The 17,828-nt window shown below is 45.0% G+C and overlaps 1 protein-coding gene across 1 annotated transcript; it reads right to left on the bottom strand.

Moving 5' to 3' along the window:
* Positions 1 to 371: 371 nt before the first annotated feature.
* Positions 372 to 16,611, bottom strand: limk2 (LIM domain kinase 2). The gene is made up of 16 exons (XM_070965227.1): positions 16,331 to 16,611; positions 16,036 to 16,132; positions 10,417 to 10,552; positions 7,455 to 7,564; positions 6,856 to 7,041; positions 6,399 to 6,504; positions 5,082 to 5,296; positions 4,818 to 5,004; positions 4,638 to 4,724; positions 4,410 to 4,541; positions 3,817 to 3,873; positions 2,994 to 3,059; positions 2,444 to 2,615; positions 2,302 to 2,357; positions 1,979 to 2,136; positions 372 to 1,619 (listed from the first exon to the last, which is right to left on the bottom strand). Exons 1-16 carry the CDS (start codon positions 16,344 to 16,346, stop codon positions 1,406 to 1,408), a joined length of 1,995 nt encoding a protein of 664 aa, XP_070821328.1. The 5' UTR covers positions 16,347 to 16,611; the 3' UTR covers positions 372 to 1,405.
* Positions 16,612 to 17,828: the final 1,217 nt, after the last annotated feature.

Below are 17,828 nucleotides of genomic sequence, written 5' to 3'. Positions count from 1 at the left end.
CAAACACCTTGACAGTGACACACTTTTGACTTTTCTAATTGGACAGGAGGCACTAACTTTGAAGACTTCAGCAGACGATATTCACTGTTTTCTGATGATCCACGGCTCAAGTCCAAGGTGCTAAAAGCAGCAGATTAAATTATAATGAGGATTCTTATTAAAGCTGCAAGTAATAATTAAAATAAATAATATTGTCATTAAGCTTACTTACCATGTAAAAGACTTAACTCTGCTTTTCTGACCAACAGTCAAAAGTGAAAATGTTCAGTATGTTCAGAAAGAGACAAATTAATTCCCTGTTATCTGATCTTTGTAGGACAAGAAACTGATTCTTTACTGTGATGTGAGAGAGAAGGATGACAACCAAAAATCAACTGTCAGAGGGTTTATTTAAGAAACACTATTGATATAAATAAGAGTGGTTACAACTGGTCGTCAGTACCTTGCATGATGACAGCAAAAAGGCAAAAACGTCCATCTGTGACTACATGTCTAAAAATCTACACTTCCCATTAGAAAATGACATCCAATTAAGAGGCACACTATGTACATATTTATATACACTGCTTGAGAAAAAAAAATCCAGTTCTTCTGTACAAAACAACTTTTTAAGGTCAACTCTTGCGTGATTATATCTGACAAGTATTAATTTAGAGCTTCAGCCCTGTTTTTAAAGTAGGAAACATGTGTTTGATAGTGTGGCACACAGGAAAAATCTAAATAGTGTTCGTTCATCAGTCTTAGAAACGGATTAAAATCATGTGACGACAAAGTACAGAATCATACTTGTAACCGTCTCGTCAAAAATTAGATCGGTGGTGCTCGGGCGAAAAAACATTCCTTCGCCATCTTGTGTCAAATCTCAGAGAGATGAAACTATTCGGGGTCAGTGTGCGTTTGGCTTCCACCGCTGCCTTAAGTCACGCCAGCTTTCTCCGAGCCCTGCCCGTTGTTGACTCGGACCGTCTTTGTTCTCTTAGCTGCTGCAGTGAGGCGAGTCCTCTCCAGGGCTGAGACTGATCTCTGGGCATTCCACACATAGCAAACAACAACTTCAGAACCAGAAAAACAAAACTGCTGTCACGTGCTGTCTTCCACCTTATACAGATGCTCGTCGTGTGTCAGGGAAAGTTGCATATTGCCTTTATACACAGTAAACATTAGTACGACCCTGCGTGTGGTGAGTGGGGGCTGAGCAGGGTAAGAGGAAAAAAAAAAAAAAACAGTAACTAACACTTGTCTTTTTGAAATGTGTCCCTCCACTCACAATGCAGTTCATCGGCGTTGGTCCAGCTACCTCAGGTTATCCAGTTCTAACATGGCTCGGGTTCAATGTACTCCTCTCTTTTTCTCATCCACAGTATTAGTGTAGCACTTCAGGGGGGTCAACAAAGAGGCTGAGGTCCTAGCTGCCATTTTCTGTCAAGCTGGAGGAGTCTGCAGAGGCCGGCGTGGGGGATGTCGACTGCTCTGTGCTCTGGGCTGGGGAGACGTCTTTAGGCCAGTGGAGTCGACTCAGGCTCTGATGCAGTTCGTCCAGTTCGGCTGGCAGGGGGATCCCCAGCTCCTGGTTGAGGGACAGAGCTTCAAACCAGTCCTCCAGCTTCTGGAAAGGTGGACTGTGGGAGGAGGAGGAGAAGGAAAAAGCAGGGAGGACACACAGAGGGGTTTTGGGTTAAAACCAGCCTGACAAGGTCGAGGGAAAGCATGAGGAAGCAATCATGCAGCAGAGGCGTGCCCCTGTGCAGGCAGGTCAGGATGGCATCTGAATGTAGTTGTTTTTCCCACAGTGCTTCTATAGACTCTTTAAGATCAGGGGGTGATTATTCCCACAGACGTCTTTATATTTTTGCTGCACAGCTGTTGCACATCTCTTGCCTTGTTCTGGTTGCTGAGACACAGCAACTCAGCAAAAAATACACTTTTCATAATAAATAACGCGTCAGCTAAATACATTAGAGCAACAGCAGGTGCTCACCGGTTGTCTGGGGTGAGGTCACAGCAGGCCACGGTTAGTGGAAAGAAAGCTGGCGGACAGTCGTCAGGGAGGAACTTCTCCACAAACTTTCCAACGTTCAGGCCAAAGTCCAGAGTCCTGGGGAGGCACTCAGGGTCTGCATAGACTTTTCCAATGATCTGGATCAAAAGAGGAGGTAAGCATCAATCCATTAGAAGATAGACACACACTGAAGAAATACCAGGGTCAATACTCAAAGCCCATTGACTACAATGGTGTCAACAAAAGTGCATTTTAAATCTGCAGGCTTCAGACTTGGTAATCCAATATATTGTCGTTCTTACCTCACAAAGCACAATTCCAAAGGAGAAAATGTCCACCTTCTCGTCATAGCGTTTACCTGAAAGAACACCACGTAAAGGTTTGAGTGAACCCACTGAATGAACATGTTAAGTCGGTAATTCACTTCTTTTGTCAGCAGCTCACCATTTAGCATCTCTGGAGCCATCCAGTATGGGTTTCCCACGACAGTGTAGCGCTTCTTTCGGTCGACACGCCTGAACACCCTCTTCTTGGTAGATTTTTCAGGCAGAGGCTTAACTTTGTCCTCTACGATGAGCCGGGACAGTCCAAAGTCAGCGACGACCACAGTGTTGTCCTGTCGACAGACGATGGTTCGCTTTCATTTACGGCACCGAGCCACATTTAAAAATGCAAACTTTTCACATGCTAAGCATATAAAGTCCAGATAGAAGAAGAGGAAGAAATACTCTATAACGTCAGGAAATACAGCAAATGCTCTTTGATTCTCTACTACAGTGTCATAAAATAAAACAATATTGTCTTCAGTTCTCATTAAACTTTAACTTTGTTTATACAGACAACCGTCCTGGCAAATCAAAGGACTGGCAACAGCTTCCACTCACAGCTGAACGCATGGCAGCTTTTACTCGGTTCATAAAAAGTACAAACTGTTCCCACCCCTTGTTCTCATTGTTCTGATGTGTCATGGCTGCTGAGACGACATACCACCTACCAGTTTAACCAGGCAGTTGTGAGAATTGAGGTCTCTGTGTATGATGCTCATGGAGTGAAGGTACGCCTGAAACAAAGAGGAAAGTCAGGGAGGGTAAAAGTCAGACATGTGGAAAAAAAGCTGTTCAGCACCAGCATCACATCGTCCGTGACTAACACCACCTTTATTCCATCCCCTCCGTGAGCCCGACTCTGTGGCTAAACTCAGATTTCATCAGATCTACTATCCAAAACGTTGCACTCTACCTTTAAATGCTTGGTGGTGCTCTTGTGACACACGTTAATACAGGGTCTGCACAGTTTTTTATGTAAAACTCAAGGACTTTCCAGGCACCTAAACTGTTACCACAAACATATTTGATGTATTTACCAGCTGTTCATATTAACTTTGATCATGATTATTGAATGCTTAATCACTTTCATGCTTAATTTTGATGTCAGGAGACAAACAAAAAAACATGAAGCCGGGATTGTTTTGTGTTAAACATTAAAAGGTTTTTGGTTTTCACGAGGCTTCACTAGATCGGGCTGTCAATCACATTCACGCCAACTTATGAACAGCCATAACGTGTGAGCAGCTCAACCAAAGAAAGCTTCATTTAATCCGGATCAGGAAAATAAATTAAATACAAAATAGAGAAAATATTTTGTCTTTTATCACCTACTCTCCCACTAATCAGAAGGATCTCTTGTGGTGATCCCAATGCCCACAAGGGGTCCTGTGAGGAAGTGTGCTCTGACGCATTTTTACACACATTTAGGCCACCGAAAATAGCAGCCAAACAGTTCACTAATAGTAATGTCTTTGCGAGAGGCCAACTCACCATGCCAGAAGCGATGCTCTTTGCAAAGCTCACCCTTTGCTCCCATGGAAACGGGTCCTGTTCACAAAAGAGATAAATGAATAGAGGCTCCTTCAGAGGTTATAATGCATAACAGGGGTAAATACAGACTGATTCTGCACCGAGATAGAGCCAGAAAAACAGCATTCGACAGGAACAGTGAACAAAATTAAACCTTTCCGAATTAAATTCAAGAACTGGCCCTCCCCCACATGCTTTGAACATAATTAGAGACCAAAAACACACACAAAAAAGGCACTCTCCCTGTCCTCCCTGGGTCGTGTGCTGAGCTGAACTGCTGAAAAATATTCGCTGTGGGAGGAGGGGAGCACGGCTCTTTAAAATTTCACCTGGGAACACTTTCTACAACTTTTCTCATTCCACGTCTTGGCCGGTTGACATGCCAGCCAGCCCACTATAGAGCCAAGAGCCCACTTATCAGTGCTGAGTTTACTTCAGGTCAGCCCCCTCCCACACTGCAAACAGCTCTTTCTGTGGCCACTGAAGGCTTTTTTTGTGCTCTGCTGTGAAGGAGGACAGGGAGAGGGGTAAGTGAATCTACTCATTGAGCTCACCGTGTCTCTGATGAAATCTTTCAGGGTGCCTCCCTCGATAAACTCAGTTATCAAATTGAGTCTCTTGTCCTTGTACAGCACGCCAATGAACCTCAAGACATGGGGATGATCCAGGCTTCGCATCACTTTGACCTGAAGATGAAGCAGAAAGGAGTTAGAGATAAAGACGATCCGACCGCTAACACTGAAAGCTGCTTATCGTGAATCAGAACTCGGTTTTGTACCAACCTCCTTCAGGAAAGTCTTCTGGGTCTCCTCGTCACACCGAATCAGCTCCTTCATCACCATCACCTCTCCTGTGGCTTTATGAGTGACCTGATTTTGGGAGAAAAGCGGCACATGAATAACTGGAAGCCCATTGCACGTGGAAACACGAGGTAGAGGTGAAACACAAGGCGAAGAGCTGACCTTGATCGCCTGTCCGAAGAAGCCTTTTCCTAAGATCTCTCCATGGATGAGGTCACACGGGCGGAAGATGCGATGAGAGCAGCTACTGGAGGATCTCAAGGACTCAGAGCGGCCGATGTCTCGTGTGACGAAAAGCGTCTCTTTCGGGGAATTTGGCCCGGGTGACTTACAAATGCTGTTACTGCGCCTGGAGTAGACGGTGTGGTTGATTAAAAATTCTAGAAATGACGTGGGCTCAAGCAGTTTTTGGCTGCTCTAACTCACCTCAAAGACCTCCTTTTCAGCGTGCCCTCGTCAACCACATCGGTTCTCTCCAGGACCGCGTCAGAAGGTGAGGACAGACGCATGCGGGACGTGGCCGGGACTCCCAGAGTGGTTCTGGGTGATCCCAGCCTGAGCCGGTCTAAACGCTGCCTGACGGGGTCGTACTCGATGAGCAGCTGCAGCGTGTGACTGGTGCGGTGAATGAGATCGTCCACCTAAACAAACCCGTCGGTTTTAAGTGATTAGTTTCTAAAATCTGATTTTAATTTAAGAACGGCTGAAAATTCATTAAAAAAACAAACACATTATTTCACTGTGCTAGACTCTAACGAGAGTCTGTTAGTGCAAACAGCTGTCTATCAAAGTCAGACTGGTTTGGTGGGAGCGTTACATACACACACACTAAGTTGCCAGGTATGTAGGTACACCTCGCTCAAATCACTTCAACTCAAATGAACTTTATTTTTACAGCACCTTTCATACAAGCCCTAAATGCCTCACATAGCAAAACAAGACAAAAAATAAATGATCACCAATCAAACAATGAAATGTTAGAAAACCATCAAAAAAAGTCAACAGAATAAAATAAAACAAACACAAACTGATGATTATAACTTTACAGCTGAGGCTGAAACACAAATAAAGGCTACATTAACGCAGCCTATTACAATAATCTGGCTATAAAACCTACAATTGATCATACAGTTGAATCAGCACCTCCCTAAAACAATTTCATCATATCAAACATTATAAAAGGCAGGATTTATTGCAGCACTGTGGCATTAGACTGCATTATCTTTAGCTGGGCGTACTCATAAACTGGTAACTGAGCTCACTTCTAGTTAACCACTCGAAGTCATTAGTTAACCATCAAAACTAATCACAAAGCATGACTTCATCGCAGCAGGCGTAATGCAACCTCTCAGATGGGATGTAACGCTGAAATCTGTTGTAGAGGAAACAGGATACTGTCGGTGGGAACGTGGAAACAGAACAAAAACTAAATAAGTGGAAGCAGTGAATGCTGACAGTTGGTATGAAGGGAGGGTGGTGCGAGGGTGAGGTTGTGGGAATGAGCTTTTAAGTGCAGTCATTCCACATACTGCTCTCTCCCTGCTGAAGAATGTATAAATGACGGAGGAATGTGAGGAATGCCTCAAATCACATGTGCCGCTGCTGTATAATAAGAACATAGCTTTGCAAATTGCTCTCAAGGAATGGACTTGCCCTTAATAGCGACACTAATTAGCAGCACATGAAGAACGCGCCACATATCACTGCAGGAGTCTGAGAGATGTGCGCGAGGCATCGACCCACCTCCTCCTCCATCAGTGTCCCGACAGGAAGGCCATTGATCTCCAGGATCCTGTCCCCGACGTGGATGGCATTTCGCACCTCTGGACTAATCAGCATCCCTCTGACTCTGGAACAGCACAGCACCAACACTGACATGTGAGCATTAGCACGATAGGAGGAAAGTACAGACAGCAGGTGAAGGAGGACAATCAATCACGACCTTCTCTTGTAGAGGGACAGTTACACACACACACACACACACACACACACACACACACACACACACACACACACACACACACACACACACACACACACACACACACACACACACACACACACACACACACACACACACACACACACACACACACACACACACACACACACACACACACACACACTGCTATTTAGCAAACCTATAAAGAGTCTTACATAAAGCATTACTCATCCTGTCTCTCCATCAGGTCCCACTTACTCTTTGACTTGGACACTCGCTGATCCGTTGACGTCCCTCAGCACTGACACGGAGAGGCCCCTCTTGCCGTTGGCTGCAGAGGGCATCGAGATGAGGGTCACCGTGTGGGGGAGGGAGTCGAGGACCGAGTCGTGTGAGCGCTTTTCCAACATGGGTGTAAGGACCACCTGCTTGTAGCACTTTCCACTGCGCACAGCAGAAGACGGTGCGAGTCAGTGCGTGTGGGGACATGTGCTTGTTGTTAGTCTTCAAAGGACTGAAGGAGTCACAGACTAATGACTAACTAATAACAAACACTGGCTGAACATTAACTCGATGACGCTGTTATGCTTCAGATGCAGCTTTTCATAATAAATTCACACTTTAACTGAATCACTACACCAAAAAAGATCAGTGAAGATGCTGCTACGCATTTCTGTTCAATGCTCTTGTGCTACAAAACAATATGATTCCTGTAAGAGCTGCTAAAAGACACGAAGCGTTCACATTCGGTAACACTGTCAGTTCTCTTATTTCACTGTTGTATCAACATCTTTACAGCCCAAAACCTGCCAGCTACAGTGCAAATAGCTTTAAAAATGCCTGTGCAGGCGTCTTACCAGTAGAGTTTTGATCGCTCGACTAAGGCGTAGGTATCCCTGTCCTCAATCACCACCTTGCAGCTCAGACACACAAAGCACTCAGGGTGATACTTGTGTTCTCCGGCCACCTGGAACCACAAACAAAACGGGCTTGTGATCAAAGCGTCCACCCAACCCGAAACCGTCCGGTTCTGCTGCGCGTTTGCTCGCCGTAGGAGCGTGTTGTGCTCTGTGTTTGCTTTCTGCCCTCCTCCTGCTGTGAGGCGGTGACACAGTCGTAACACCTGCTTTACTCTCACACTGTCTGGAATCTGCTATGATGTCACCTCCCTCCACAGGTCTGAGCCACTCGCCTCACTGACGTGCTCGCTTTGAACCCTCAGAAACCGTCCGTTGTGTGCTTTCTCTCTCTCATTAACCATTTCCCTTTCTGAAATTTATGTTACGCTCTCATGTCATCTGGCTTTTTAGCTCCTCTCTCTCATGCAAGAAGAAACAACGTGTTGCCTTCAGCAGGCGGGCGATCTAATTGTGCACATACCTGAGCGTTAAGCTTACATTTTAAATGTAAGCACCTGAGTAATGTGGAGACAAAACATACCAGTGTCACACATGCTGCCTCTAAAATCATAAGCCTCCCCACACCCAGACACCCAGACATGAACGACAGAGCCATCCCACGCCCTGCACTAACAACAGCAAATGACACCGAACATCCCGTCAATCGTCTTGTCACATCACTTCCATCGGGTCGGAGATAGAGGAGCGTAAAACGGAGGAGAGCTCGCTTCAGCGGGAGTTTTGTCCCCTCTGCCTCACTGACAACATTGATAGCTGGGGTGTATGAATGTTTTTATGGAGACTCTGTATTGTCTTGTCTGTGGCTGAGTCTGGATCTGCTGTGAAACAAATCATCCCTCTGGGACAATAAAGTCTAAGGAATTAGTTTGAAGCACAGGATGTGTCTCATTTTCATATGACACACTGTACAGAGCCATTTACTGATCTGTATGGTGCAGAGAATTTACTGTTACTAGATGAAAAGGTTCTTTTTTCCAAATATGTGTCGGTTACTTTTGTTTTCTGCAGTGTTCCTGAAGCCGTTTCTCCACCATTCATAATTTGTTTTAATTGTTTCCAGCTGTGAGCTGCTGCTCCAGCTCTCCTTTGTGCATTGCATTGTGGGACAACATCCACCAGCAGCACACTTTTTTTTTAAAGTTGACTGCATTGAGCGTACTTTATTTTGCCCCTTTTCTAATGTGAGTGTTCACATTAACACATGCAGTGTGGAAGTGGGACACAGGTACAGAATCACTGTGTCTGTTATGTTTTCCCATATTTGTCACAGGTCTGACTCAGTGAGTCAATGCTGGGAAAGGGTTCCCTGCTGATACAGACAGATTAAAGTGATGTTAGCCAAATCAGTGTGACATCTCAGGAGTCTGTAACTCCCTGCCTTCAAGCCAAGAAGAGAACCACCACCACCACCACCACCGACCGCAGTCACAACCTGCCTCGGGCTTCGACAGCAAGACGGAGCTGGAACGAGCTCAGCACAACAAGTGAGGAGTCATAAAGTCGGTCTGGTATTGGAGAGGTAGAAACTGTGACACTCCATAGCAAAATGCTCATGAAAAACGGTGCCTTAAAATACAACAGCCATCTTTAATCAGTCGATAAACTAACAAATAATCCAAACAGCACAAAAACAATAGTGTTCTTGACATGAATGCCTAACGAGCAGCAGCAGCTCTGCATGACCCTCCTCTGCTGATGGCCCACAATGATTCCCTTTCTGGCCGAGGGGCTCCTGTGCCAAATCAGCTCTGCCAAAAGCACTTGGCTTGGCTGGCTGATGAAGCAGGATGCCAATACTAAATAGAAGAGTCCATTGTGTGTGTTGCTTGGTGGCAAAAAGAAAAACTTCAGTCTGGCTCCATGTTAGACAAGTGACCCCGGTTGTGACCAGCAAGAGCTGCTGCCACCTGAATTTCATGTTACAGCTCGTAAACGGACCCAAAGCTGGATTAAATTCAACGCACACCAGCTTCTCTGGAGCCAAATGTGTTATTTCTGGGTTATTTTAAACCAACCTTGACTCCAGAGTTTAACTGTTAGATTAGAAAGGTTTGGTTCAAAGGTGTATTGCCCTCCACATTTGACTGAATCCCATTTTTAAGAGGTTTCTTTCGAGCATGTGTCAGTCTGAACGTGCACACTGTACAACGTGTTATTTCTTAGTAATGCTTTAACAACAGATCCTCCACTGTGGCTAATATCTGCAGAGCCACCTCACCACAGAGGACTGAACATGACGGCCTCCAAAACCACCTCATGTTCTAGCATCTTCCCACTAGATCCTCTGTGTGCTTCGGGAAGTGAACTGTGGAGAACTTCTGTACAGAGAGGGAACATAATGGGGCCCCGAGGGGGATTTCACAAGCGAGGTCTAGAGCCCAAATGGCCACGTTCAGCAGCGGCCAATGTTAAGTATCACTCATCTGTAAATGTAATAATTGCCACAAAAACAGCCCCCCTGCCTTTTAATGCATGTTAGTATGACGGTGGAGCAGTGGGGAGGAACTGGAGCACACGGAGCATCGACACGCTCTGTGGGCATTCTGGTATTATTTAAGTAGAGGAGGAAATTGTTGGCAATTGTTGCTGTGCGATCGTGGCGCGGCAGACTTGCCTGGCAATCACATATAGTAACAGCAGTCTAATAGTCTTGACCAGTGTTGGGCTTTATTAGGCTGAAGCCTTGTGCAATCACAACGCAGCAAACACTGGAATATAGCCGCGCTCGCAGTCTGGTAGGTTATTATACACTTTCATCATTCTCTTTCATAAATTGAACCTGAATGAGAAGATGCGCCCAAACCTTTGACGGTTGCTTCATGTGAATCTGTAATGTTTTTGCTTATAAATCTCTTGGCGGAGAGTAAACAGTTTTACACAATAAGGGCAGCAGACTCACCATGGCAGGTCCAGTCATGAGCAGAGAGCAGCCGTGACAGAGCTCTCCGAACTTCTCCCAGTAGTGTTTGCGACAGTACAGCTTGCCATCCTTCTCGTAGTACCAGTTAGTCAGGTGGTCACAGCACACAGAACACCTGAGAGGACGAAAGCAGGCATGGTCACGTTTGTGCAGAACAAAGCAGATGAACGGAGAAGAATGAAGAGATAAATCGTTAAAAAAACAATGATGTTTACGGTGGTGTGGCAGAGACTCAAAACCCTGAGGTATTATTAAGACCTGTTGATAATTTCAAAGGTGTGTGAGTGATATCTCCATGTCTCCACATGTGTGCAAAGCAAGACAGCAGCACCGCAACAAAATTATTTTAATTATCATTCAATTAATCAGCTGTAGTCATCGCAAGTTGCCAGAGCTCAGCAATGCCTTCAAATAGCTTATGGTCAAATGTAAAGTTGACCATAGTTTTTGATAGAATGTAAAACTATCAATAGTTGATAGTTTCAGCACGATGAGACAGAAAGAGCTGAGAGTCACACAAAGAGACAATTTGCAGTTTGGTAAGAGTTAAAAATCTGAGCCATCAGACAAACTGTAACCTGTTTGCACAATATTTCAAAGCTCATTCCTCATATGACAGACGTTACAGCAGCGAATGGCATTAAATGATACACGAGAGCTTGTCTGGAAACCATAAATCAGACTGCTCAACACAAAACCAAGTCCGAGGTCGAGCAGGACAGGAAGTTTAGCTGGGAGGCATGATCCGATGACGATGACGCCAACATATACTTTTCCCTGAATGGGGTGCAGGGCCCAATAAATACCTCACCCTGAGAGGTGCTTGCTGCGTCTTGCATGTGTGCTGTTATTTGTGCAAGAAAAACAGAGACCTGTTCCACTTCTGAGAGAGAAGAATCTGGCAAGACTCTGCAGATGGTGGATGAAAGGAACGTTTGGTTATTAGCCTCTGCACACTACCAGTAAGGCTGCCAAGTAGGTTGCCAATTTCCAGCACCTAGAAAGGACCCAGCTGTTTGAGGGAAAAGCGATGCACCGCTCTGACAATGACCAGCAGCCTAAAAGAATCTCCACGGGGGCAAAGAGCGTCAGATGATCTGGCTGTTTTTTTGGCTTACATAACAAACTTCTCACTGTGCATTTCCTTATCTAGTTCAATGCAAATAGTAAGGCATCCAGTCAGCCTTTTGGTCAAAGGTTACAAAACATATGCGAACATCCTGGGTTCAGTGGGGGACCTTGATCAATGTCTGTCTGCCAATATAGTCACATTCTACCATCAACTGTCTAATTAGGGCCAAAAATAACAGTTTAAAAGGTAAATATTCAGAACTTGTCGCCCAGAACTCCGTTTTATTGCATAACAGCTGATTGATCCAGAGGAACACTGGCAAATTAAGGGGACCTTTCTGGCTGCCACTTCGGGACAAAATGTTCAGAGTGAGGAATGCTAAAGCTGCTAGCAGACTGGAAAGCACCTGCAGGCGATGAGTGTTCCTTGAACAAGCTGCACTGGTTATGCAAAATGGTGGCAGCAGGCTCGACTGCCAGAATAAAATCAAGGATGAGCCGTTCTGTCGGAGGTTAGGTTACTGAAACGTCCCGTGTTGCTGCAGTCCGACTCTGCAACAGCTCCGACTGTTTCTCAACGTCTTTGCGCTCACCTCAGTTTCGAAGTAACTTGAGCAAGGATGCTGAAAGATGACTTCAGATTTAGGTGATGAAGTGCAGACGAATGAATCATGTGTCACTGCTGTTTGGACGTTGTTTTTCCATTGAGCGGGAGTGCAAAACAGTCCACAGGACTAATCTCTCTTGAACTCCAGATTAAGCAGGTGTGCGTTAAAACACAGGCTGCTTTCAGGAATGACTACGATGATAAACTTCCATCTGACACTGTGCTGACTCCTGATTGGCGTCTATCTCTAATTCAGGGCTTTGGTCTTAACCAGCACGACTCTGAGAGCTCTGAATGCTCACATTTTCTGAGTGTCCAAGATGACGAGTCAGAAATGTTACTTGGAGTGGGAATGTGGTTTTTATGCATTGCTGATCTCCTGGTGCCGTGCTGGCAGCAGCCTTCTGCTGAGCCTCATGCATCGTCTTGCTCTCTGCGCTGCAGGTATAGTTGATCCAGGCTTATTGACTTTGGCAAAGATTCCACATATTTGAAAGTTTTCTGGCATTAGTTAAGAAGGAGCCGTCTTACAGAGGGAAGACCACATGTTTGTGTCTTAGCGGAGAGCTGGGGGGAAGCACTGGTTGTGACGCAGGGGCAGCGGTTAGTCTTTAACATCTATGTTATTGGCCTTATATCAATAATGTGAGGAAACAGTCTGTTCTGAAAGGTCGGCGCGATAATGACTCCAGGCTGATTCATCTCACTGTGACATGAGGGGAAGCAGAGCTGAAAGCTCGCTGAGGTAAAGGCTGCAGGAGTAATGGAAGCATCTGATTTGTCTGTCAAACAGTCTGGACACAGTTTCTGTTTATGAAACCAAGAGATTGGTCTTGGGTATTTCGCACAGATATATCAGCGTTAGCACTGACAGGTTAATTTTTCAACAATAAAAAAGGTTTTACTCTGTAAATATAAAATATATACTGGTCATCATATGCAAATCTAAAGCATCCTGATCATTTTTCTACTACTTTAATACTTTTGCTATCAGTACCTGCCTCAAAAATGCAGTTTTGGTCAAGCTAGCGCATGCAAACAGCACCAGTACGATCAGTCTCAGTATAGCCTGGTGATACCAGTGCACTCATTTGGTCCAATCAGATAAAAGAGACACACACACAAAAGAGGAGAGAAAGACCTGTGAAAAGTCTTCAGCTGGTATGCATGACACTCAGTATCTGTCCAGGTGTGGCAGCAGAAAGAAAAACTTCCACCTTGTCCGCCTTGTTCTGAACAAAACAACGTTCCCAGACAAAACCAGCTGATAAACTGCAATTATTATCCATTATGTCCCGGTGATATATCGAGATAAAGTGATGTAATGGTGCTTATAAAAACACCTGACTTCCTTCTGTGTGTACTGGTGGTGAGTGGGGGGGCGGGGGGGTACGCTCAGGTGGTTCTTCAGTGAACAATGCAAAAGTCCTGCCTGCACAAACACTACAAAGTAAACATCACTCATTTCCTTAAATCCACATTCCTGCAGGAGTGTATTCTTAGTTGGAGTTTAGAGTGGAGGGACGTTATGTCAGCGCCTTGAAGACCGAGTGCGACTGCCAAATGTTCTTCTCAAGGACCTCAAGGAGTGGAGAGTGATCTGTGATTTTTGTTTGTTTTATCCAACCCACAGCTCAAAACCCCAAACACACACTTCACTATCAAATATAACCCAAAAAACCACCCAACTGGCAAATTTGAAAAGCTGAAAGCAGCAAATATTTGTCTTTTTTTTTTTTTACTTTAAAATGGAAACAATTCATTGCCAATCAGAACAGATTCCAATCAACTTATCAATGAGCTGGTTCAGCGCTGCATAAGATTTAAGACGTAGGACACACAGGTCTTAAGAGGAAGAAGCAATAAAGGAAAAGCATCTGTGGTTTCTGTCTCTGTGAAGATTTACTACAGAGAAAAGACAAGGACAGACCACAGGCACCCCCGCCCAGCCCCCCCATCCTGTATTGTGACTGGTTTTATAATGATAATATCTGCAGCTCCAAACACGTCCAGTGAAGTACATGGTAGGAAATATCCAGCTATCCTTGAGGGGGGATAAAAAAACAAAGGATTCTGCAGTCAGTGTCTGAGACAGCGGACTCACGTCTCTGAATCGCTGTCTAGGAATGCAGAACGCAGCAGAGTGGATGTTGTTACCTATAGGCCTCAATAACACTGCCAGGTTTACTGGAACAGGGGTGACGTCAGCTTGTAAGAATGTTCCACAAGGTGGAGGTACACGGAGGGCAAAGTGGCAGCACGGAGCAACAGCAGCACCACTAACAGAGGCATCTTATCTTTGCTGTGTTTCCCTTTAAAGTACAAGATTTAGCTCTTTAAGCAAAATAATGGGAGCTATGATTAGAGTCTCACATTATTGCAGCGTGCAAATATCTCAACTGCGGTAATGAAAAAGACAATTCTGGACCCCCGGAGTCAAACCTCAGAGAGACAAACCGCTGCACATTTCGATGAGTAACAGCACTGCAGCGCGCTTCCCACACACGCAAAACATCTGATATCTGCAAGTTTTTAAGGAGTGTGACTGAAGACGCCTCAGACAAAGATGACGCCATGAAGAAGGATGCAAGAAATGTTTGAGGGGGGGCGTTCACTGGTCAGCTGCGTCTGGAACTTTGCCTCTGAGATGATTTAAGTAGCTGCATGTGTTACTGTGCTGAAGAGTCAGTGTTTGGGAAAAGTGAAATCCCAGGTTATGTAAGGACAATGTGCTGCAGGATACTGGCTCAAAGATTCAAGAGAGCTATTTCAGAAACAGAAAACAGAGTCAGCATTTAATTTATTCTATTCTTCAGGCTTTCTGGACATGCCAGAAGTTCTCCAGAGCCAGACTCCAATCATAAAACCAGAGGATTTTTGGATAAACTCTACAGTGTGTGGCTTCTAAGAGAAAACTCCAAATCAGCCATATTCGCAGATTCAGGCGCACAGTTCTTAGTCATCTGTTTTATTACGTTCGTGTCAAATCAGGCAGGGTGACTACTGAGCGCTTACTCTTTGATCCTGCCGTCAATCCAAAGCTCACCTGACGGTTTTGAAGCAACAGCTTGATCAAGGAGAAGAAAGAACAAGTGAATGCTGTTTGCTGTTCGCCGAGGGGAAAACCCTGTCAGTGTCACATCATGTGTGGCATGCACAGCAGAGCGGGTCCACGGCCCCACACACAGGTTTCTCACTACGGGGCAGTGACCTGTGGAAACCAGAGAGCGCACACCGGCTCCAGTGTGGCAATCATTAAGCCCCAGAAGAGAGGCAGGGGGCCCGGACAAAGTCCCCCAGGACGGTGGGACCACTTCACCTGTCGGGGCTGCAACTAACAACTATTTTCATTGCCGTTTGGTCTGTGAGATGTAAGGAAATGGTGAGAATGTCAATAAGTGTTTGCAAAAGCCCAAAATGTTTTGTCCACAACCCAAAGATAATCGGTTTACTGACGGAGAAGACAGAGGAAGCCTGAAATTATCCACATTTTAGAAGCTGGAATCAGAATTTGAGAGAAAGAAAATGACTTAAATTGATGAATCGGTTATCAAAATAGCTGGTGGTTGATTTAATAGTTGGCAACTAATGGATTAGTCGCTGCAGCTCTACAGTCTGTTCAAGAAGCAGGAATCCTGCATGGTGCATGTTGTGCACAAAAAACAATGGTGGATTGTTAAAAAACAGATCTAAGCTCATGTTTAGGCCACAAGACAGAAGCTTCTGGGATTATCCACAAGGGCGTTTATGAGAGAAAGCAGCCAGCATGTTGACCAACAATTGTGTCCATGTCAATGCGAGCTGCTCCCCCTCCTCTATGGAAACAAAGCACTCACTGATCAGACTGACTGACAGACCTGCGCTCGTGCAGCACACAGTCCTCACAGGCGCGCGTAAACCCCCCAAACTGGAACACTTACTGAAAGCAGGCGTTGTGCCAGGTGTCTTGGAGGACTTTCATGTGAAACGAGTCTTGAATTTTTCCTCCACGGCCCGCACAGTAACAACCATCTGTACCTGCAAGAAATGACCCAGGCTGTCACGTTCAAGGCTTCAAATTCCGCCCGAAATAAGTGAAACTGGCGCAGAGCGAGTAGCTGCGGGAAAGTGAGTCAAACGCAAAGTAAAGTTTAAACTGCACCATCTGAGACTAAACGGGCAGAGGGTGAATTAATCTCTCCTCAGTGTAAAGTTACAACCTGGAGGACTCCTCACCTTCTGCTTCCTCCATCTACTCCGCGGCGTCGTTGATACACAAACCAGTTTACAAACTTCTCATGCCGGAGCTGGAGAGCCGTGCTGCGCCGCTTCAAACTTCCATCCCTCCCCGTCGTCAAAACAGGACTCCAAACTGTGAATACGACGGGAAAAACACATACAAACGCCTTTACTTCCCCGCAGAAAGAGGAAACCGAACTTCTCCTGGACGGAGCTACTTTCTTGCCGCTGGCAGGATAACTGACGTAATGCAGTCTGCAAATTCCTGTACGGAGAGCGGGAGGGCTCAACTGCAGCACCTGGAAACAGGAGAAAACCGAGGTCTGGCCCCAAAGTGAAAACAGAAAGACAGTAGCGCAACCTACTGGCGGAAAGGTCGTACTGCACACGTTACTTCTTCTTCTTCGTTTACGACCATTATTTATAAGGTGCATACCGCCACCTGCTGTACTGAAATATGTACTGTAAAATATTGTCCCTGGAATAAATAGATAGATAGATAGATAGATAGATAGATAGATAGATAGATAGATAGATAGATAGATAGATAGATAGATAGATAGATAGATAGATAGATAGATAGATAGATAGATAGATAGATAGATAGATGTAATACCACTGTTGAGCCACTTCTGTCTGTTAGATGCAGATTCCTCTTTTGACACCTCTGTCAGCTGACATGGCATCAATGCCTGGCTACTCTCTATTTTTAGGGATTTTACAAGGTTGCCACAGAGCACAGCTTTTACTGTTAGCATACAATGATTAATAAGTTCAATAATCTTCAATGACACACAAATGTCACCCTGACCGACACATCCACAGGCAAGTTAATGGTTTTTAGTTTTGCCTGCCTTACTTCTCCTCCTCCCCATCTGCCTTCTCAGCTCTCTGCCCTCCATGTGCACGTCGAAAAGATCAAAAAAATCAAAATCTGCTCACAAGCTGACACAAAAACATTTGTCATATTGATCGCTGTTGCTCTTCCTTATAAGATAGAAGAAAACAAACAAACATTTTCGTTCATTTTTATGCCTTCATTTCTTTTGTCTTGTGCTGCTTTTGTATCTGAAATATTCTGTATTTGCAGCATGCACTGAAAGCTTGGTTGGATGCCAGTCCTGCACTACTTCATAGCTTCAGAATTCCTCACTGTGTTTGAAGTATCGAGCGGATTATCCCTCCGTCAACATTCACAGGGTCACTGGCCTTGCTGAACTAGTAAATGTCTTCAGAGAGCTGGCATGTGAAACGCTGCTCTGTTGGTCTCACCACCAATCACTGCTTTTCACTGTGGTATGTGATTGAGGGATGTTTTGGATACTGATGATTGATAGATATTATTATACTCAATGTGTTAGCATCATTTTATTGCTGTAGCTAGTCAAGGTGGAGCTAGTGAGCTAGTTTTAAATCCTTCATATCACAAGCACACTGCTTGTTTCTTGTCACAGCTGACGTGAAGTTGAGGTCACATTCCACACAGGTTACTGCA

The sequence above is a fragment of the Chaetodon trifascialis genome, chromosome 6, assembly GCF_039877785.1.
Source record: "Chaetodon trifascialis isolate fChaTrf1 chromosome 6, fChaTrf1.hap1, whole genome shotgun sequence".
Classification (NCBI taxonomy): domain Eukaryota; kingdom Metazoa; phylum Chordata; class Actinopteri; order Chaetodontiformes; family Chaetodontidae; genus Chaetodon; species Chaetodon trifascialis.
This window is presented reverse-complemented; position numbering and strand designations above follow the sequence as displayed.